The sequence below is a fragment of the Zonotrichia albicollis genome, chromosome 7, assembly GCF_047830755.1.
Source record: "Zonotrichia albicollis isolate bZonAlb1 chromosome 7, bZonAlb1.hap1, whole genome shotgun sequence".
NCBI classification, from domain to species: Eukaryota; Metazoa; Chordata; class Aves; order Passeriformes; family Passerellidae; genus Zonotrichia; species Zonotrichia albicollis.
This window is the reverse complement of record NC_133825.1, coordinates 45,445,581-45,467,734: the sequence shown is the minus strand read 5'-3', so window position 1 is coordinate 45,467,734 and position 22,154 is coordinate 45,445,581. Positions and strand designations below refer to the sequence as shown.

At 41.8% G+C, this 22,154-nt stretch overlaps 1 protein-coding gene across 1 annotated transcript; it reads right to left on the bottom strand.

Annotated features, from left to right (window-relative positions):
- Positions 1 to 273: 273 nt before the first annotated feature.
- Positions 274 to 22,138, bottom strand: SEC23IP (SEC23 interacting protein). The gene is made up of 19 exons (XM_074545312.1): positions 21,893 to 22,138; positions 17,807 to 18,333; positions 16,189 to 16,384; positions 14,311 to 14,504; positions 13,903 to 13,992; positions 12,627 to 12,747; positions 12,237 to 12,326; positions 11,476 to 11,617; positions 10,070 to 10,278; positions 9,366 to 9,484; positions 8,636 to 8,806; positions 8,254 to 8,349; positions 7,874 to 8,074; positions 7,565 to 7,720; positions 6,889 to 6,991; positions 6,183 to 6,368; positions 5,578 to 5,740; positions 3,567 to 3,667; positions 274 to 1,438 (listed from the first exon to the last, which is right to left on the bottom strand). Exons 1-18 carry the CDS (start codon positions 22,074 to 22,076, stop codon positions 3,586 to 3,588), a joined length of 3,030 nt encoding a protein of 1,009 aa, XP_074401413.1. The 5' UTR covers positions 22,077 to 22,138; the 3' UTR covers positions 274 to 1,438; positions 3,567 to 3,585.
- Positions 22,139 to 22,154: the final 16 nt, after the last annotated feature.

Here is a 22,154-nt window from a genome sequence, read left to right as displayed (position 1 = left end):
CAGGAAAATCTCCCTGTTGTCCTCAGCTGTCAAATGTCAGAGTACAAGAGAAGACAGAGATGTTATTCTTGAAGATGCAGAGAAAGGACATATGAGCCCTACCCAGAAAATTTCAACAAAAAATCCTGCAATCCCAGCAGTCAAACATTACACCAGGGCCAGAGAGGCAAAGCATCTCCAGCCCTGAACAAGGCCCTAAGCAGGGAAGTTGGACTAAGCAACTCTCCAAGCTATTTTTGTGATTAAATACAAAACCTTGTTGAAAAGACCCACTGGAAGTAAGGTAATTTTAATTACAGCCATCAATTTGTATACACAATAATGTGTATTTTACATATATCAAGGAAAAAAAAAAAACATACTGCATTTCAAACTTTGTTTACTGCAATAACAGAGGCAAATAGTCAGGAATAAGGTTAAGCCACTAATATTAAGGAAAGCCACAATGTGTGTGTAAATTGAAGCTACAGAAGCTCAGTAGTCAGAGACATTAATTCCAAATCACAACACCTAACTCACCTCAACCTCATTACATGAAAATGGAGTCTGGATTGCAGGGCTGGATCTAGATTATTATCTAGCACCCATAAGCTTCAGTTCCTATTTACAGTAACAGTTCTGAGATGTTAAACTGCAAGGTCAAGGTAAGTGTTTTAGCTCTCATAACTGCAGCCTAGTTTCACTAAAATTGCCTTAATTAACTTAGAACAGTCTGTGATTCTATAATTACCAGATCAAAATGTCATTTTAAATCGTTCCTCATTTCAGGATATGTGAACACTGAACTAGCTGTAACAAACTTCTAATATTTTCAAAGTCAAAAGTTCATTTTTACTTTAAAAAAAGCCACAATAAAACTCTTAACAGAGGCTTAAAAAGGTCTTTATAAAATAATCTCCATCACACTTACAATAGTAAGAAAATTATTCTGGTTGCTAGTTTGTAGTAAATATGAACTGGTTTGTGGAATTTGTATTAAAGATGGTTATAACTTCAGTTCACATTTCATTTCTTAAAGGGACATGAACAAATGTGTCAAGACCAGTAGATTATTGCTGTTTCTCATCAAGTCCTTTTCACTGAGGACGTGCTGCCTTGGTAGGCAAAGCATGTCTGGCAGCCAGCTGGGACAGGAGAGCTGAAGGACAGAAGTTTTGATTTGCATGCCAAAAAAACCTTCTTCAATCACCTTATATTTGGCAATGGTACAACTGAGCTGATTTAAGATCAAAACTGTCATTCCATCCATCTCCTGAATGACAGTCCTGATCATCTCATAACTTAAGTTTGCTTGAAGTGACACAAGAAGGTAGAATCCAAGTAAGTTCTGGAATGGCAGGAAAAAAACCTTTGATGTTTATCCTCTCATATGCAACTCTGAAATACCAGATGTTCTTCAGAGGGGTTTTCACCAGGTCTGCAGGAGGAATGGGTATGGCTGTGCAGAGAGAACAGAACATGGATATATTGGAAATAGGAAATCCATCAGGTTTTCTATTCCTGCAGTAGTACTGACCAAATGAAACATGCCCCCATTCAGTTTCAAGAGGGCTCAAAAAGATCTAAAAATCCACACGTTTTTAATCAAACTTTTCATACAACAAGCCTATGAAATGTACTTTCTGTGGACACAAATTGGCAATTACAACTGCAAACAGAAAAAACTCACAACTGCTAATAGGGTGTCATTAATTATGTATTTTAACCAGCTGTTAGATTCTTTAGCTTTTGGTAATAAATTATCCTAATGAGGATGGTGACAGTTTAGATGTCCAAGGTTTAATCTGCTGGTGCACTTCTTTCCATTGTTTTTATGAAACCTTACACTACTGTTTCACAGAGAGCAGCTTCTAGAAGAGCTAAATCAAGCCACTCACACAAAATAAAATGGATGTTGCTGTCAGAGGCACCACTGGTAATAATTACCTTCACACTGCCACCTTTCACATTGGAAGAAAAAAAGAGAAAAACCCACAAGACTGCTAACACTGAGGGAGAATTTTCCATTTCAGTAATTCCTTGTGATGTGATAATATTTAACTCAGAACATGTGAAGACATTTCTTGTCATGTGGAAAAGATTCCTGGTTTTGTGGTGTGCAGCCTTCCCAAGACACCACTTCAGTGCAATCTGCCCTCCCATTTAAGCCTCTGCTATCTGAATCCCAGTCTCAAACACCGTCCAGTCAAACCAGTGCAGAACATTCTGAGCAGTTCCTGATGGAATTACAGATTTCCCTGAGTGTGCTTTGCTGTGTGGAGGTCTCAGTGAAGCACCCACAGTCATGCAGTGTCTGCTGCAGCTGAGCAGCAAACTCCTGTGAGCTCTGCACTGATAAATCCTCACAGCCCATCCCTGCCATGAGGCTGAAAGGCATTCCCTCTGCAATCAGATCCCAATGATTTCAACCAGAGCCAGCATAAAGAAATAGCAGAGAAAATATTCTGCAGCTGTGACTGGAGGCTGTGCATAAGCCATTGTGATGGCTGATCCAGCACTGTCAGAGCTGAGCAGCCAGCTGCTGCCTTTTTCCTTTTACCTCTCCATGCTTTAAAGAAATGCATTTGATCAGCCTTGACATGTTATTTAAAAAAAAAGCTGCTATCAACTGACCATCAGAAGCATTCTGTTACAGAAGAGTACTAAAACTGTATGATAGCAATGAAAGATACCTAAAATATTCCTCTGAAATGTCAAGCATTTCTCTTCATGCTGGGTATTTATGTACCTTGACATTATCAGCTCTTCAGAAAGTGGAGAAATACATCAGAAACTATCTTGTATGATTCCAAAAAGCCAAGGTGCAGATTATTTCTTCCCTGCCTCTCAAAAGAAAGTATTTTCTTTTCTGTAACAACCAGTGATGCAAACTGGTACAATACAGATCCTTAGTCTGGAAACCTACATCTTAAAATAAAAATACCTGCAAGAATATTTCAGATCTAAGATACTCAACTGTAACATGTATTTAATTTCTTTTCAAAGTAAATTTCCATGCTGTGTCATTTCACTTGTTCTACTGAAAGTCTTAACCTATACAAAGATAATAAAATACTGACCTATATAAGGGTCTCATTAATTTATCAATAGGAATGTTTAACACCTTCTTAGGGGACAAACAGCTTTGTGCTGACAAATGTGCACCACTGGTGAAACAATCCAGTATTTACATTCACCAGTGAAACACTTTTGGGGTTCTTTAATCTACTGCACTGTAAATAAAGTTTCATCTTATCCAATTTCACCAAATTTTCCTATCCTTGAACATTCACTGAACAAAAGAACTGAGGGAGAAGCAGAAGAAAGAGATCATACTTTGGTTGTATTTGTAGCAACAATTATTATCCAGTACCAAAAGCACTAACATCAAATATCTTCTGGAAATGAAAGGAGGAAGAAAAAGACTTCGTCTGCATTCAAGTTTAGAAATTGTTTTTGCAATCAAAATGACATTTAATGGCTGTATGCTCCATAATTTAAACTTCAGAGGAGAAAGGGAAAGTAAAGACATCTAAGCTGTGGCTGAATTTGATATGAGCACAGAAGTTACATTAGAGCAAACTTACAAATTCATGTTTTTATACATCAATGCTGTGGCTGCTCAGGATTGATATCCATGGTCCTGTATATCTCTTTGAGAAACAGCAAGGCAGTGTCTTCAGATCCCCTTTGAGGAATGAAATAAATAAAACAAAAGGGAAAAAGGGAAGGGAAAAAAAGAGGAAAAGGTTAGTTCAGTGTAGTCCATCTTCTAATTCTCCCAAGTCACATTCCAGCCTATTTCAGCTCTCCAAAGAGTGTGCACAACCTCTTGGCCCAGTATTTATTTTTCATGGACATGGCCTTACCCCTACCAGCTTCCTTCAAGCTGTAATTCTACACAAGGCTGGAATTAGTTCTGCTATCAACCCCAGCCTATGCATTTACCTTTTTCCTAGTGCATTTCCTCCTCCTGCCCTCCCTAACTTCCTGTGCTGCAACTCCAAATCCCCTCCTCTATCCTCTTCTTTGGTGTTACTTCCTCATCTTAATCTCCTCAAATAATCTATCACTTTTTGTCCTGAGTATATTCCACACTTCATTCTCATTTTGTCCCACTCCATCAATTAGCTCAGCTCTAGCAGCAATATTCTAATTCTTCTCTAACTGGCAGGCCCTTAATAGTAAACAGAGTATGTTAAACACCCATAGTCTTCCTCTCTTGCTTACCACTAAAATGCTAGATAGATCTCCAATAATTTAAAGATTAGTATCATTCAAGTGCCATGCTTCCAAGTGGCTGTTTTCCCCCATCTTTTCAAAAATCAAAGCTTCAGCCTGTCTGAATCTAAAGTTAACATCAACAGACTTAATTTTCTTCTTCATCTATAAAATGCTATTTAGACATACATAAATAATGCAAACATAAAAAAAAACAATGTTAAACAGGCAAATTTTAACAAAGTTCCAGAGCTGCAGGATTTGTTAGATGAGGGCAGCTTCCTGTGCTTTTTAAAACAAATCACATAGGAAGCAGTGAAGGAGATTTAGATGGTCAGAACTGTGATCCTCCAAACGTGTGGAACAAAATCTGCAGAACACCAGTACAGAATTCAACACACAAGCAAAGGGAATGCATGGATATTCCACAATTCAGCAGACATTCCTTGATGGTCTCTGCATTAAATGAGCAGCAAACAAGCAAGCAGAAGGTTCAACACAGAAGCTCCAATCTCTCCAAGACTCAGAGCATTTCATTTAAAGCTCTTCCCACCATTCCTCAGGAAGAAACGCTCTCCTATTCGGGTCATTAATCACTGTGCTTATCTTCCTTACTCGAATGACAAAACAGGCACAGGTACCGAGCACGTAAAATGCTGGCAGTGATCGGCTGCCACCGTGTGGAAGGAATTGGGGTGCCTTCAGCCCTGCCCGTGGAACGGCACTGCCACCAGCGGGTCACGCAGCCCGGGAATCCTCCTCTGGCAGGGGCTGAGCTCCAGCGTCCCAGAGATGATGGCTCTAATGAGACCCTTCAGGTAATGCCTTCAGAGCTGTGCTTTAACCTCTGGAAAAAATGCCTGCTGCTAAAATGACCTACTGAAAATCAAACCTTCAGAAGGAGTGTAGAGCACTCACACCTGCTGAACTCAGAATGAGCCACCAGTCACTCCTCCTCACCAACATCACTGTGCACAGCTCACAGCTGACACCCAAGGTTGGCTTTTACATATCAAAGTGTGTTGTTAAATAGTTCACACATCCTTTGCCAGAAGAAGCAATAAAGTTTTGCCACTTATTGTAGTCTAATAAAAATCCCTCATGAACAGTTTTGTTTGAAAAGCTACAGTTGTGAAAATGCTTCCAGAGATCTCCTTGTTTTGAAAATGACAGTAGCTAAAAATGTGTGTTTGGAGAGTCAAAGGTCAAGAGAAGAGTGTGCAATGTCTCCATTGCAAACAGATTTCTAACACAGAATTTTACTTTGAAATAGGATTATCAAACAGTGACATCCAAGCACTGAGCCTGACACTCCTGGACAATCACACACACTGTGTCCCTTCAGCAGAATTTCTGACCACAGGTATGTCCCCTTACCAGTAGCACAGGTGGCTCTGCAAAGCAAACAGGTACTCGTTGAAGCTCTCTATTGGCTTCTCCTGCAGAACGTAATCAATGCGACGCCCTCCGTTCAGCATCCCAACCTTCACTGAAACATCCTCATCCTTTGGGGGCTCTGCACTTTCAGTGATCTTCTCAGCTAAAATCAGAGTTTCACATTTAAACTATTTTCAAGCACAGCCTGCTTGACTATAATTAAGAACTATTACCCATTTTTTCTGCTGTAGTTTCCAAGTATTTGTGTTAAGAAAATAACAACCTGAACTGCCCAGCATGGTTTAGAAAGTTACTGAACTATAGGCTTATTTCTTTCCTAACAGTTCAAACAGTTTTCTAAAGAAGTAACTGCTGAGTGATCTCTCCCTGAACTCACTCCAGCCCACAAAGCTTTCACTGTAATTTCTCTCCCACACCCAGCTGAGGAGGAGAATGACAGAGCAGCTTTGGTGGGAACCTGGCATTTAGCAGAGATCTCCTGAACAGGGTCAGGGAAATCAACAGCAAACACTCCCTGGGGTACTCAAGTGTCAACTGATTGGAGACAAGGAAGTTACAGAAAAACCAATAATGTGTCCATGTACCTTCCACCACTTGCTTTTCTTCCTCCTCTTGAATTTGGTTAGCTACTTTCTCCAGCTCTGCTTGCAGCTGGGTTGAAGATGTATGAGCACGTGCAAACTCATTGAGGGTCTGCCATGCACTCTTCAGAGAGCTGATAAAGCCCTGCTTCAGGTCAGATCCCATACGAGACAGAGAGTCTTTCAGCTCTGAGAAAGAAAAAAAAAACCACCAAAAATTTCATTCAGAAGGATTTAAAACTACTAACTAAAATTACTAGCTAATATTTAATTCAGGAGGATTTAAAATTACCAACTAAAAGCAGAATGATAAAGTTCTGTTCAATGAACATCCCAATTACCAGCAGAAACAGGCCTGCTATGTCATAAAAGCATGTTTCTTGCTTCTCCATTCCATTTTAAAAGATTCGGTGAAATGCAATTAATACACATAAAAATTAATGCATGTTTCTTGCTTCTCCATTCCATTTTAAAAGATTAGGTGAAATGCAATTAATACACATAAAAATTAATGCATGTTTCTTGCTTCTCCAGTCCATTTTAAAAGATTCGGTGAAATGCAATTAATACACAATTGACTCTGATGTTTGGAAAAATATGGAGTCAGATATCCAGGGATATTCATTAGTCTCTTAAAATCTTACAATATTGTGATGCATCAAATGAGAAATAATGAATAGGATCCATATGAAGTAAGTTTTCTTTTTACCCAGATGAAGTCTTTTTCTGCCTTTATGATGTGGAATGAGAACTGGTTTTAAATCCAGGTCTTCAATGATCATTGGTTCTAACCTGTAAGCTACTGGATCAAGCTGTTAAGAGACAACATATTGACATTTAGTTATCTTTAAATAATTCTAATTATCACATATCAGTGAAAAAAAAAATCCCTATTTATGGATTATAGACAACCATTTTTCATTTCTGCACTATTTGAATTTACAGAAATTCAGTTCATGACATTAAGCAGGTTCATTAATTACTTTGGTTTTGTTCTCCCTAGAGAAGGAGATTCTAATGAGGAAACACAACAGCAAGATTTCCTTGCACTCAATCTCTATCACCATTAAACTGTTAAACAAAATGAGACAGAGGAGAACAAACACTGCATGGAAAAATACAAACATTCCATAAAAATCTACAAGAGTGGCCTCAAATTAATGAAAAAACCTAAACAACTCCCTCCCCCCCAAAAAAAAATCCTTAATTCTGAAAAGAAACAAGAAACAAGGCAAATATTATGAAAACAACCCATGCCTGGAAGTGTTTTAGAAATGTACACAGGGGAACAAGAGGTGTAATGCTCAGAAAGTAGAACTTCATATTCTGCCTTTTTTTGTCATCTACATCAACTGAAATCAAATGTCAAAAGCACTGCTACTCACTGGGTGATAGATATTGAAGAAGCCCTTGCAGGTAGGGAGTCTGTAGTTTTCATCAATCTTCTCCACACCCCTCACAGTAAGGAACACACCAATAGGGGAACCAAGAGCAAAGAAAATGTCTGGTTCAAAGTCCAGTGCGCTGTAAACCACAGAAACCTACCAGGCAGAAATCAGACACATCATCTCTCAGAACTGTCAGCTTCAAAGGAACTACCAAAAGCTCATCAAGATTAAAAAAACTACAGTGAAAAGAGAGGATTGATCAAATCCTTTAAACTGTTCTAATCATTTAGATCCACACAGTCTCACCTGGCCAGTTCCAATTTCAAAATACTCATAGTCAATGTTCACAGAAGACACAGATGCACCAACTGGGAGCTTCCTCTTTGAGTGCCCAGACTCTGAAGATGAGACAGGAGAAATTGCCTCTTTTGATTTCTGGGTGTCTTCTTGAGTCTGGAGTGTGGCAGCCAGCACTGCTTTCTTTTCTGCTACTGCTTTCTTCTGCTCCTTTTGAGAGAAGTTTTAAAAGTTAGGGAGAGAAAAGGTTAATTTCACAGCTGTCAAAATTTCTTTAATACATTCAGGATGCTAACAAGAGTGTTCAAGAATAGAAGCTTGTCCACAGCAAGGAAGTCAGCTACATTTGCTTAACAACTCTTCATTTCCATCCTGAAAGATGTATTTACCTGCTTGGCTGCTCTGTCTTTTACAAAATTAGCTATTTTCTTTCTTGGTCCAAGAGGTATCCCCATCTCCTTCAGGTCATCAATTGTACACATGAGCTAAAGAAACAAACACCAAAGACACACATAGAAATTGATTTTTCTAGTAGAGAAAGTACTTATAACTTTTCTAGTAAAATGAATCATTTTATACTGGCGATGACTTATGAATTTGTTGAGTCAATTTATAAAGCTACAGAAAATACAAAAGATTAAAAAGACACAGAGTGCCCTAACAACTGGGTGGATGCACCACATCAAGAAAAAACAAGAGCTGCAGAACACTGACTCTTCAAGTCATGCATTGATTATCTCATCTTTGCAACTGCTCTCAGGGGTTCAGTACCAGGGACTCCATGTCGATGCGCTCCTTCTCGAAGGTGCTCACGTACTCTGACAAACTGAGCAGCTCCAGGCTCTTCTGCAGGGTGGGAACATCTTCCTCTGCTTCAGCCTCACAAAGCTCATCAGCAGAAGTAGCAATGGAGGAGCCCAAGGAACTGGTATCTTCAGTCATCTCAATGAAACAGCACACAAACACAATCACACACTCTAATAGTGGAAAACCAGTTTAGCAAAACCAAGTTTAACTATTTTCTCTTAAAAATATTATCAAGCAAGCTCTGTAAATATATATCCATTTTTAGTGAAGCAGGACACAGGTTTTCCACTAAAATAGAACTGCAAAATAAATATTTAAAAATTACTGTGAGAGACAAAACACTCAAAAATGCTTCCTTTTATTCCTCAAACAACTGGTCACCATTTCTAGTCTAAACACAAATTCTCTCCCTTTTATACATCTGCCCCAACATTTACTGTTAGACCAAGTTACATGTTCACAAGGGTCAAAGCTGATGCTCACCACCAAATCTCATTATTGGCCTACTTGAAACTTAAGAGAGAAGTAATTAATTTGAAAAATTACAATATTTACAAAACAGTATCTTTCCATTATCATGTTTAAATGTACTATCAAAACTTACAGACTTGATTCAGCTAATAAATTCTGAAAAGTTAAGAAAAAAATTGAAAATATCAATTTATAGGCCTGGAAAGACTAGCATGCAAATTACCTGTTTATCATGAACAGCCACATCCTTCACACTGCCATTAACACCAGAGAATGGTCCAGAATTTACTGATGAAGCCAAGTCCTTCTGGTTAGACAGTATGTCAAACAGAATTAAGGAACCTGCAAACAGGAATTAAGAGTTGATTTGGGGGAAATATCAGGTTTTCCTGTCCCTAAATCTTGAGCAAGATTTATATGCAACAGTAATGTCACAGTACAGTTTGATCAAGACGTGGCTGAAGGAAAATACTCCTATGTTAACCAGAACATAAAAAGCTAAAAGCAGCCCCTTTTCTTTCCTGCTCATGTTTATGTAGTTGCCATGACTAAACTATTTTTCCTTAACCCCTGAGACTGCTTGGTGAACTGGAGGAAAAGTTCCAGTCCAAACCAGTATGTCAATATTCTGCTCTAACACTTATTCTATATTCCAAAAAATGATTGTACTTTTACTAAGTGGGGGTTCTGAGACACAGACATCACACATCTAACACATCACCAGATAATCTTCTAAACACAGGTTAGACACTAAGTTTTCCTGAAGGGAAGTACTGACTTTCTCTCAAAGCCTGATAAACTCAGCAGTTGAGAGGAGCTTGTTGGCTGTTTTCTGTAAGACAGCCGTGCCCTAACAGCTAATTTGACTTTTATGCATAACAAAGGGGAACTGATTTGTGACAAAAGCAGCATTCCTCAGACAATCACCTAAGCTGTGCCCAGCCACAGAGACGCCCCCTTTGAAGTCGGGGTTGCGGCTCATGAAGAGCGCGTACAGGCGGTTCATTTCCATGCCCACTTTATCCACGATGGTCTGGCAGTAGGTGGGGCTGTTGTAGAACAGGATGTCGAGCAGCGTCTCGTTGGTGAAGTGCCTCAGGCGACCAATGCTCGGCAAAGTGATTTTCTTTATGTTCCTGGTAACACAGAATTGTTAAAAGCATGAAAGGCTTTTAAGAAACGCTCGTGTGAAATTTGTTAGCTTTTGAAATTAATGCGATGTAAATGCTACAGAAAGGGTCTCTAAAGAGATTTTAAAAACCCATACAGCCTTCTGGCCTTGTTGCATATTCACACATTAATGCTACCTGCTGATTGTAATATTTCAGAAAGATACAGCTCTTTTTTTCTCTCCAGCCTGAAATAACCTCTTCTCTATTCCAACACCACTCTCATGAAGCACCAGGGAAGTTTGTGAGCAGACTGAAGTGGAAGAGAAAAAGGAACTTGCATATAAAATTAGACTCAGAGAATGGTAATACTCTCTTTTTGAAGAAGCAGCTTGGCATCACCATCTGCCTGCCTGGAGTCAGGACAGCTGCACTGGAATTGCTATAGACTTGTGACTGCCTGGTTTGATGAACAGAATAAGGATTCCTCCTCATGCAGTGCTCAAATGCAAATAAAACAGCAAGGCTGAAGGAAAGCAGTGTGATTTCACTGAGCTACAACAGGCTGGAGAACATCAGCATCACTTTAAGTGCCACAGGTTGCCATCCTCACAATTTTTACTTTCCCAGATTTGAGCAAGGGAAACAGCTTGAACTCTGAAGTTCAAAGCAAAGGGGTAGGCACAGAGAAGGGATTTTAAAACAGATTTTTAAATGCTGTAACATTCTTACCCAAATATAGATACTTTGGTTCAAAAAAGAACCCCTTAGCTCAAATGCCTAATCATAATTCAGGCACTTCTCTGGGACTGCTCAGGGGGCTCAATGCCTTCCTCAGAAAGGGTGAAACTCAATCAGACTGCAGGAAAGTAAAGAATAGAAAACTCTCTAAATTGTGCACACCTCATGGGCAAAACATCTCCAGGCTCACCACCTCATCCTTGTGATCACAACTCTACACACTCGCTCATCAAGTATCATGCACTGGCCACTCTCATGTAAATCCTGTACTGAAAAGATGTGTGCATGAAAATAAACAAGAGAGATATTTCTCAAGCCCTTCCAGCTTTCCAAATACTCCTCATCAAAATGTTAATTTTTACAAATCTGCAATTCTCTAATCCAGTCATATGCATATGAACTGCTCTTTTTCTCCACTTTCCATAACCCATTAAACAGCAGCTTTTAAGATATTTTCAACATTAAACAACACCCTCACCTCACCTGTCTACACCTGTTGCATCCCCATGCAGAGAACTGTGCCAGTGAACTGGAAGGAATTCCACCCTGCTCACTTGGCCTTCCTCCAAATACTTCTTAAAGTGAGTCTGCAACAGCTTCAGAGAAACAGTCCTAAAATCATCAACTGTGAAGAAAAAGAATCATGAAAATCTGATAGCTGCAGTACTCAAGTAACACACAAATAGTCCCTCCTTCCCCTTAATTTTACAGATAGTCAGAATACAAGTGATGGAAATTGAAAACTGGAAAAATCGTTTCAAGTATTACCATTCTAACAATCAGAAAGTACTCATTTTTGTTAGAGTGGATTTTTAGCAAGCTTCTATTTATCTCACAATGATTGCCTGTTCACTCTGTAACCAGAGAGGGCTTTCTTAATTTACTCAGTTGTACCAGAATGTATTTTAAAAAAAGGCAAAAAAACCAAGCCACACAAAGCAAACACATCCACTCACACCACAAAAAGAAAAAAACAATCAACCAAAAAACCCCCCACACCACACATCCCAAAACCCCAATCACCCTGCAAGTGTGCTATTGAGAACTACTAATTACAGCTAAAGCTTCAAGTTTGACAGAACACAGATTTTGTCTTCGGAAAATAATAATGAAAAAATTGAATTTCTTAACATTTGAGACTTTTCTTTAAAAAAAAACCTTATAAAGACATGCTTATATGAGCTAGAGAGAGCCACATTTAAACAGCAAGAATACAACTGCTCATTATACAAGCCTAAACTTACCACACTCAACAATGCTTCTAAACCTCAAGTCACATACAGGACCTATGCCATGGACCATAAATACCAGATGGTCAATTTGGGACATTTCTCCTGTAGAAAAAAACAAAAGGAAAACATTCAGAGTACCAATATGTACAGCAGGAGTGAAGCTCAGAGTCTATCTAAAGTGTAATACACACTTGTTTAATAAAGCCTGTTACATAACATGGTTCAGGATATAACAGCCCACAGGATTAAAACATCCCAAAACCAGATACCCTCAGCAAACAGCTGAGATGAAGGAATAACTTTAATCTTTAGACTCCACTCCACCCACCATTGTCCAGCTTCTGCAGAGATCCAAAGTGCTCCCAGAGCAGCCCCAAGTGCACCAGGAGTCTCAACACCTACCATCAGGGATCTCATCATGGTCATCATCAATTCCACGTTTCACCACCCTCGGCCTCGCCTGCCCATCTTGAGAGGTGCCCCATTCATCTGATGAGGTAGAAGGCTGGAACTGAACTATGACCTGTAACAAACACAGTGTCCAATCCCAACCACAGAAAAGCCTCATGACTCATACTGGTAGTGTGAAAGCACTGCATAGTTCAACATACTCTTTGATTGTTTTACCTTTCATCTGAAAATCAAATGTTTTCTTTCACAAAATCCTCATTAGTGTGAAAAGCAAACTGATGACTCAAAGTAACCACTAGGTGAAGAAGCTGGGCCTGTTCATGGTTCAGAATCACCACTTTAACTCCCCAGCCAAGCATTATTCAAGCTCCTCCTTCCTAGTCTCCAGTATCCACTGTTCCTTAGCAGATTACTGCTAATGTGAGGAAATGGAATGCTACCTGATTTACAATAACTATCACAAGGAGAAGGTGGAAAAAAATAAGTGCAGTGCTTTTCAGGGAAGGACAACAGCATCTGAAGTAGTCCAGAGCCCCTAAAAAGTGAGTGATTCAATAGTACAGTTGTTTATAGGACTTCAGTCTGAACTCATATTTGTGACACCAAGTGATTTAAATGTTCCTTCTCTAGATTTTACTGGACAGAATTCCCTAACCAGGATTATTAAACACTTCAGGTAGGAGCAACCATGATTCTGTCCCTTGGATAGTTCTGTGTATTAATTACTGCATTTGTGATAAGTGAACAGTTAAGAGTATTGATCAATATGGCTGAAGTCCATGTTTTAATCACATGTGATTGTTCACAGAGTATTTAGAATAACTTTTAAAACTTGTCTTGCTATACTTTCTTATGGCCTGAAAACAAGAAGAAACCTTCTCAGGCCTTAAAGAAACTATTTGCCTTATAGCTACATTAATGCTCTTTTCCACATGAAAGCTCTTCATTTTAATTTGGTACACACCAAGGTTAAACTAATTCAAATTGCTTGCCATTTGCTGCCAGTTATCCTTAGCCAAAACATTTACTATGCAAATCCTTATTCTCTTCAGGTTTCAGAAAGAACTGTCTTTTAACCAAATGACAGCACACTGAAGCAAGCACAAGTTCAGTGTTCTGTAAACTTGATCATCTTTAATGCACACACACCTAGAACAACCAACTGGTATGTTTCATGCCAGATTAAAACCACATTCAATTTGTTTCCATCCATTTGCTTGCTCACCCTTAATGAATCCTGTAAGACACAATTGCCAAAATCTATTACCTTGGGATTATGCATAACAATTGTCTCCCCATTTGGAAATTCAAGTCGCCGATGCCATTGATTTGTAGTTACAGCTCTTTTATATTCTGCCTGAAACAGAAAACGAGTTACACAAAATCAGCATGGCAACCTCCTCAGTATTTTGTTGCCTTAGGTAATGCTACAGCTAAAATTTACAAAGCTTTCTTTATATAAAAATGTCACATGTAGAGCTACACAAGCAGATTTTAGATCACAGCAGTGCAGGACTGATACAGCAACGTGGCCTTCTAGAAACTCCTCTTTTCAGGATTTGCTTATGTTCCAGGAAATGCACTCTAAAAATCATCTTCATGAAACAGACAGAACTGTTTCTAAGGTGATTAACACAATGAACTAATTAAAACAAGGTGTCTGTGACTTACTAACCTCCAGCTTGTCACTGAAGTCCTCAGTGTAAGGGATGAAGCGGCTGTCCTTGTCCCCCTTGTAGAACCACAGGCAGCGCCGCACCTCCGAGGGCTCCTCGTCCCAGTACACGGCTTTCCTCAGGCGCTCGTACAGGAACACGTCATAGCGGCCGCCGTCCGTGCTCAGCACCACGCTCTCGGGGTCGGGCTGGACTGGACAGACAGACACACGGGGTTAACACACTGACACTGCTGGGATGGACGGACAGACATGTGGGGTTAATGCACTGACACTGCTGGGCTGGACACACAGGCACACCTGCTCACCACACTGACACTGCTGGACTGGACAGACAGACACGTGGGGTTAATGCACTGACACTGCTGGGCTGGACAGACAGACACGTGGGGTTAACACACTGACACTGCTGGGCTGGACACACAGACACGTGGGGTTAACACACTGACACTGCTGGGCTGGGACACACAGACACGTGGGGTTAACACACTGACACTGCTGGGCTGGGACACACAGACACGTGGGGTTAACACACTGACACTGCTGGGCTGGACAGACAGACACCTGGGGTTAACGCACTGACACTGCTGGGCTGGACAGACAGACACATCTGCTCACCACACTGACACTGCTGGACTGGACAGACAGACACATGGGGTTAACACACTGACACTGCTGGACTGGACAGACAGACACATCTGCTCACCACACTGACACTGCTGGTCTGGGACACACAGACACACAGGGTTAACACACTGACACTGCTGGGCTGGGACACACAGACACGTGGGGTCACCACACTGACACTGCTCTGTGCTCAGCACCACGCTTTCGGGGTCGGGCTGGACTGGACAGACAGACACGTGGGGTTAACACACTGACACTGCTGGGCTGGACAGACAGACACACCTGCTTACCACACTGACACTGCTGGGCTGGACACACAGACACGTGGTGTTAACATACTGACACTGCTGGGCTGGACACACAGACACGTGGGGTTAACGCACTGACACTGCTGGGCTGGGACAGACAGACACACCTGCTCACCACACTGACACTGCTGGACTGGGACAGACAGACACACGGAGTTAACACACTGACACTGCTGGACTGGGACAGACAGACACGTGGGGTTAACACACTGACACTGCTGGACTGGGACAGACAGACACACCTGCTCACCACACTGACACTGCTGGGCTGGGACAGACAGACACGTGGGGTTAACGCACTGACACTGCTGGGCTGGGACAGACAGACACGTGGGGTTAACACACTGACACTGCTGGATGGGACAGACAGACACACGTGCTCACCACACTGACACTGCTGGACTGGACAGACAGACACACGTGCTCACCACACTGACACATCTCTGCTCTCTCAGCCCAGCCCCAGGCACTCCTGTGATCAATATCAGGCCATCAGCACTGACAGTCACAGCATGGCAGGGAAGCTTTGCAACACTGAGATGCTTCTAGAATGCTTCTGTATGCTCTGTACACAACAAAACGCTTGGAAAAACTTCCAAATACCAACACTGATTCCAGAACTCACAGTTAAAAAAAAAAGGCAACCCAAGACACAAGTAATGAGGAGTTCTATATGAAAATCTGAGATCTATCTGGGTATATTGCATTTATATATAAAATACATATATATATATATGTGCACACACATATATATGCATTTTTATACATATACACCCAAATCATTTCAACACTGACAGCAATCAAGCAGTGATGATGTCAGTGAAATAAATTAAGTGGCAAAAAAAAAATCTTCAAAACATTATTTATTACTGCCACACACTGAGTGTTACCCCAGTATTTTCCTTTAGTCTTTCTGCTCACCTCTGGGTAAGGCAGGACTTACCAGAATTATAGACCTCCTCCAGTTTTGCAGAATCCAGAATGCTGAATGGCATCCATATCTGCTTGTCCTCCACCTCCTTACAGTAGAACCAGTGGGGCTGAACTGGCTCGTACTGGTTCTGCAGCAGCACAGGAGGGGCTGGCACCAGGGGCCCTGCAGGCCTGGCAGGCTGCAGCTGGCACTGGGATGGTGGGAACTGAAAAGAGATGGGCTCAGCACCTCAGTCTCACAGGGTTTTTACAGAACTCTATATTTTGCTATAGGAAATACCCTGAACCTTGATTTCTAACATGCTTTCCTCCCCAAGAATATAACCTTCCATTCTAAAAATATTGTCTAATTCATCATGTATTAGAGAACCTACACCTTCTCAAACTGAGAAAGAATGTGAATTTCATTACACAAACACTGTTAAAAATGCCATGGTTTAGCATCATGATTATCGAAAATCACTGAGATTTCAAATATTCTCTCAAATTTTCAAAACTTGAGCTGAACTTTTTTCTTACAATGACAAAATTTGACATGAAAATAAAAACACCTTTTTCTCATTGTTCATTTACATATAATTATGCTTCTGCATAAAGACTCCCCATTTTAACAAGTGGCCACTTCAGCTACAGCTCTCTTCCTGCAAAGTGACCAGAACAGGCACATTCCAAACCCAAATGCAGCATCAGTGGCACAAGAAAAGGAACTGATTCTGAAAGGGACTACAGCCTATATAAAGATGATTTCATACAAATTTTACAAAAATCCCAGTCAGTATAACTAAAAGCAGCTGATGTCAGCAGTAGCAACTGCCTTGGTTGATGATACATTTAAAGGGGAAAAAAAAAGGGGCACCAAAATTCTGTACAACATATAAAACCCAATAAACAGAAGTTGTGAAATTATATAGTCTAAAACTCCAGACTGTCTAGGCTCTACTGCCTTTGTTATGTTTTGTCATTACATAACCTTCACATTCTTTATTCCTGATAACAGAAATATAACAATAGCTCAGGCAAATATAAAAACAGTTTTTGCTATTTTCAAGGCAAACATGCCAGGTTTTATTAACCCATTGGCATTACTTTAATAGTGCTTTTGTGCGGGTAAAAAATAATTAAGATTATTGCTTTATATCACACAAAATCCTCAACCAATTTGTTTCAAAGAATGTGCTGACAATTTTATGTGACTTAGTTTAAAAAAAAAAAATCTGGCTTCACCAACAAAACCAGCTTAGAAAGAGATTTTAGCCAATACCTTTGAAGTGGCTGAGTGACCTGATTTAAAGCTGAGGCACAAAAAATGCAGCAGCACAGCTGAAACTCAGCAAACTCAGAAACCCGCAGAAAAGAGCAACAGAACTTCACAACCTGCTTTTGTTTCTGATGCCCAGAGCTCACAGAGCTACAGCCTCAGGGCACACTCACTTCAAAGATCAGGAAGACTTCCTAGAACACGAGTTCCAAGCTACTCCTAGTGAAAAGCTTTTGCTGTTATAAACAGTTCAAGACTTCTTCTGGGGTTTTTTACAGGGAACAAAAATCTCCAGAAGATAAAGCAGAGAGCTGGGAGAGGAAAGTGAGGAAAGTGAGGCGTTTAGTGGCAGGCAGGAGGTGTCACATACCTGTGTCAGCGGCCCCGGGGGTGTCTGGTACATCTGCACGGGTGGCACAGGGGACGCTGTGGCAGGGGGGTGGCTCTGCTGCAGCTGGGGAGGGGTGAGGTAGGGGTTGGCCCTGCTGCTCAGGGTGGTGTGCCTGTAGGGGTTGTAGCCCTGCTGCTGGGGGGTGCCCGCGGGCAGGGCAGTGCTGGCAGGAGGGGGACAGCTCTGCTGAGGGGGCTGGTACGGGGACACGCCCACCTGGGACGTGGCTGGGGCACTGTAAGCCTGGGATTTGGGAATATGTGGTGAAAAGGCATTTTGCCCATCCTGGGAGCCAGACACGAGTGGAAGTGAAGGGGGAGGTCTGGAGAAGGCTGGTGCTCCCACAGGGGTTGAAACAGTTGTCAAGGGTGGCTGCCCAATGCTCCCAAAGGGGTCACCGCTGCTGCTGGGAACTTGAGAGAAGTAGCTGAAGGTCTGTGGTGGGGTGGGGCTGGCTGATGTCTGACCCAAGAAGCTGTCCTCCTCCCCAACGTCTCCAGAATCTTCTGCAAAAACAAAAGGATCACCAGAGATCTTGTGAGAGCTTCAAATCACTGCACGGGGTCACAATCTTCTGTAATACCATCATACCATGGCCAAAACTGTCAGTGCCCATAAAGCTAACACATCCTTGTTTCAGCACACCATAAAATGAAACAAAAGATACCAAGTCTTCAAGAGCATTTAAAATGGACCAAGAAAGTCACTCAGTGTACACAGAAAAAGCAACAAATATTAAACAAGAAAACAAAATATAACTGGAGTCAGGACCTTCCCAGGGTAATGTGGCAGACACTAAAATCCCTTCCAACTTCATTCATCCCTCAAAAGCAAGAACAACCTTGGTTCATATCCTTTCACCATGAAAACAGCCAGGACTATAAGCATAGGACTTTATGCTCCTTTTTTTAGGATAGAGTTGAAAAACATTCCTAAATAGGCCAAACTTACAGGTTAAACCATCCATTCTTGCCTGCTTCTTCAGCAGAGCCCTCTGAAGGTTATAACTCATGATCCTAAGCCACTTAATGAGCAGGACTTAGTCCAGTTCTCTGTAGAAATCCTACTCTAGACTTGCATAAAAGTTGCATCTCTGGTGCAGAAAAATCATTCTGCATAATTGCAGGAGAGGATTTAAAAAGATGCAAGGCCATGAATGTCCTTTCACATGGAGAAAATAAATAAAAAGTCCTGAACAACCACAGTTTTCTACTTTGCAGCGACCTAGGAACAAGTGGAAAAAAGGAGGTTTGTCATGATTTGGGGTCTCACAGCAAGCTCACCTCAGGCAATGATGGCTGAGCAGCTCCTGAGGGAACAGAGCCAGTCCCATCTGCAGAAACCAGCAGATGTTTTCAGTGTTTCACCTGCCTGGCAATGAAACGAGCCCAGGCTGTGGGGCAGACGCCACAGAGCATCTCTGCTGCTCAGTCCCCAGGCAGAGAGACCGAGAGGCTGCAGCTGTGAGCAGCCAACAACAAACGCTTCATGCACAGCCAACACAACCGTGACAGCGAGCACCAAGGGACTACAGGGGAATCCACTGAGAAATAGCCCTAGGAAGCTGCTGTTCTAATTAATTAATCATAAAAGAGGCAGCTGCCAAGATTAAAAAGAACTATTTTAACCATCTTTTATTTAGTCTGTGTGGATGGTGTCATCTGCCTTAAATTCCTCTTGCTTTCCCTTCCAGCACTTGATCCCACTTTGAGGAACAAAACCCAAATCTCTGTGTGGAGAATGCTGAAATCACTTAGACCCAGTGACCACTCTAAAGTCAGGCCAGGGGATCATCTCCCAGCTGTAAGCAGTAGCCATTTATACCAAATAAAAGGTCTTAGCTTTAAAACAATAAAATCCACTTTCCTTTCCCATTTCATAAACAGTGTGGGACAGAGTTTGCACACTGCAAACCACACTGTCAGCTCAGCTTCCCCAAACAGCTGGCAGCAGAAGGCCCTTCACCTCACAGTGTCAGGCCACCATAAACATGCAGCAGTGTGCCCAAGAGCTCTCAGCAAAGGAATGTTCACAAAGCACCTACTATTCTCCAGTTTCAAACAGATTTTGGAGATTTAGCCTAAGTGCAGCTTTCCTTGCAAAATGAGGGTGACAAAAGTTCTGCCTAAAATACCCTATAGGTATAAATGCACACATGTGCAGTTTTCTAATACAAAATGTTGCTGTTTATCTTGACTTTTCCTAATTTTGCACAAATTATGTTGTACAAACAAGCATGTCATTCAAATGTAAAGAAATGAGTGTACAGCTTTGATGTGTGTTCTCCTTGTGCACAGAACAGTCTTTCCTCACCTGTGACTGTGCAAAGCTCCTGCACATCCCTCCCCACAGGAGGCAGAGCTTTGTCATTCACAGAGTGTCACCACACAACCACAAGTGACATCAGTCCAGGTTCTCACTGGGAACACTCCTCCCATCTTACAGTAAATATATTGGTTACCTGAGCCAGAGAATTCACCTTATTGTCAAACTGCACAGCTCTAACCACTCTTGGAGATAAACAAATGAATGACTGCACACAGCTCCCTAATGGTGGCTGTCAGGTGTCAAACTAATCCCTGGACTGATTCTTATTACATTTTATACAACTTAAAGTTATGATTAAAAAGGCAAAATATTCCACTCAGCAAGAAGATCCCAAGAGCACCTGGCTGGAGAGATGGTGAGTACACTTGACTGTGAAAACAGAACATTTAACAGGACATGGGCCTTACTTGGACTGACACAGAATGGGACACAACGTCTAACACTGAAATTCTCTCCATGTACAACACCACGAATTCTCACCTGATCAAATTTTAAGTCACATGGAGAAAATAAGATTCACCACATTAACCAAATCCCATCAGATTTTATCTCCAGCTTCAAAATGTTCAGGAAATTGCCAGGACAGCCATTTGTGTAAAGTTATTGGCCAGATCAGCACTTAAAAATTGTTTTATTTTCTTAAGGAAAAAATAATGTATATTTGCATGAAAGAAAAACTATGAGGATTGCACAAAGGAATTAGTGAATGTATCAACTACATAGATACCTAAAGTAAGTAGAAGTAATATTCTGTAATATTTTGTAAGAAGTAATATATTTATAATAGTTTTATCCCTCCTATCCAAAAAATGTAGTTGATCCAAAAAACTATTTCAAAGCCATACTTGGCAAACATTTTATTAAATCTACAGAGAAGTACTGCACTGATTTCCAGCTATATTAATACTCATTTTAGCTAAGATCCAGCAGAGCTGAAATGAAGTCTTGAAGACTCAGCATAAAACAGTTTGGGTTAAAAGGGACCTTCAAAGGTCATAAGTCCAATCTCAACATGCACAACACAGTAAAATTTGAAATATCTGGTTTCTAGATGCAATTCTAATGTTTCAAGCTTTAATCTCTGACAGAACACATTCCCAAAAAATCCATTCTTTTATCTGAAACTGCCTGAATACCAGATTTTAAGTTACACGCGCATGTGCTGGGAACACCATTAAAGCTTTAGGGAGAGAAGGATATTAGAAGCAGGATTAAATTAGCAAGGATATTTAAGGTGGCTGCTTAACGTGCTATTTTCCAGCGGGGAAAACAGAAGAGAGGGGTTTAAAAACCATGAGAGAGAGGTTTAAAAACCACGAAAACATTCAGTACGCACTGAATGGAAGCACTGAATGGAAGCACTGACGCGTCGGTGAGCTGCAAGCGGATGATCAGTGCCCGTGCTCATACACAGCGCTAAAACCCTCACACACACACAGAGGCATAAAGCAGAGGGAAGTGTAGCAGAAATTATGTTCTGGAAAGCGGAAAATGAAATCCCGAGCAGTGTCTCTGCTGAGGCACCGCCAGGGACACCCGGCTCGGGGAGCCCCAGCGCCGGTTCCAGCCCACACGGACCGGGCCCTCTGAACCCGCGGCCATCCCTGGAACCCCGGTTCGGCTCTGGGGACTCCCCCGGCCCCACCGCTCCTTCCCGGCGGTGGCGGCACCCGGCGGGACCCCGCACATCCCCAGCGCTCCCGGCTGCCCTCCCTCCCGCTCTCCCTCTCTCCCTACCGGGGGGCAGCAACGCGGGGCCGGGCGGCGCGACCGGCGTTTGGCTGACGGGGATGAAGGGCACGTTGAAGCTGAACTCGGTGGCCGAGGAGGAGAAGAGCAGGTTGGTGCTGCTGCCGGTGTTGCTGCCGCTGCCGCTGCTGCTGCCGCTGCCGGTGCCTCCCCCAGGCTTCGCCGCCGCCATAGCCGCGCCCCGGCCACGTCCCTGCCCCGGCCCCTTCCGCCCTCACCCAAGATGGCGGCGGCGGCCGCGCGCAGCCGT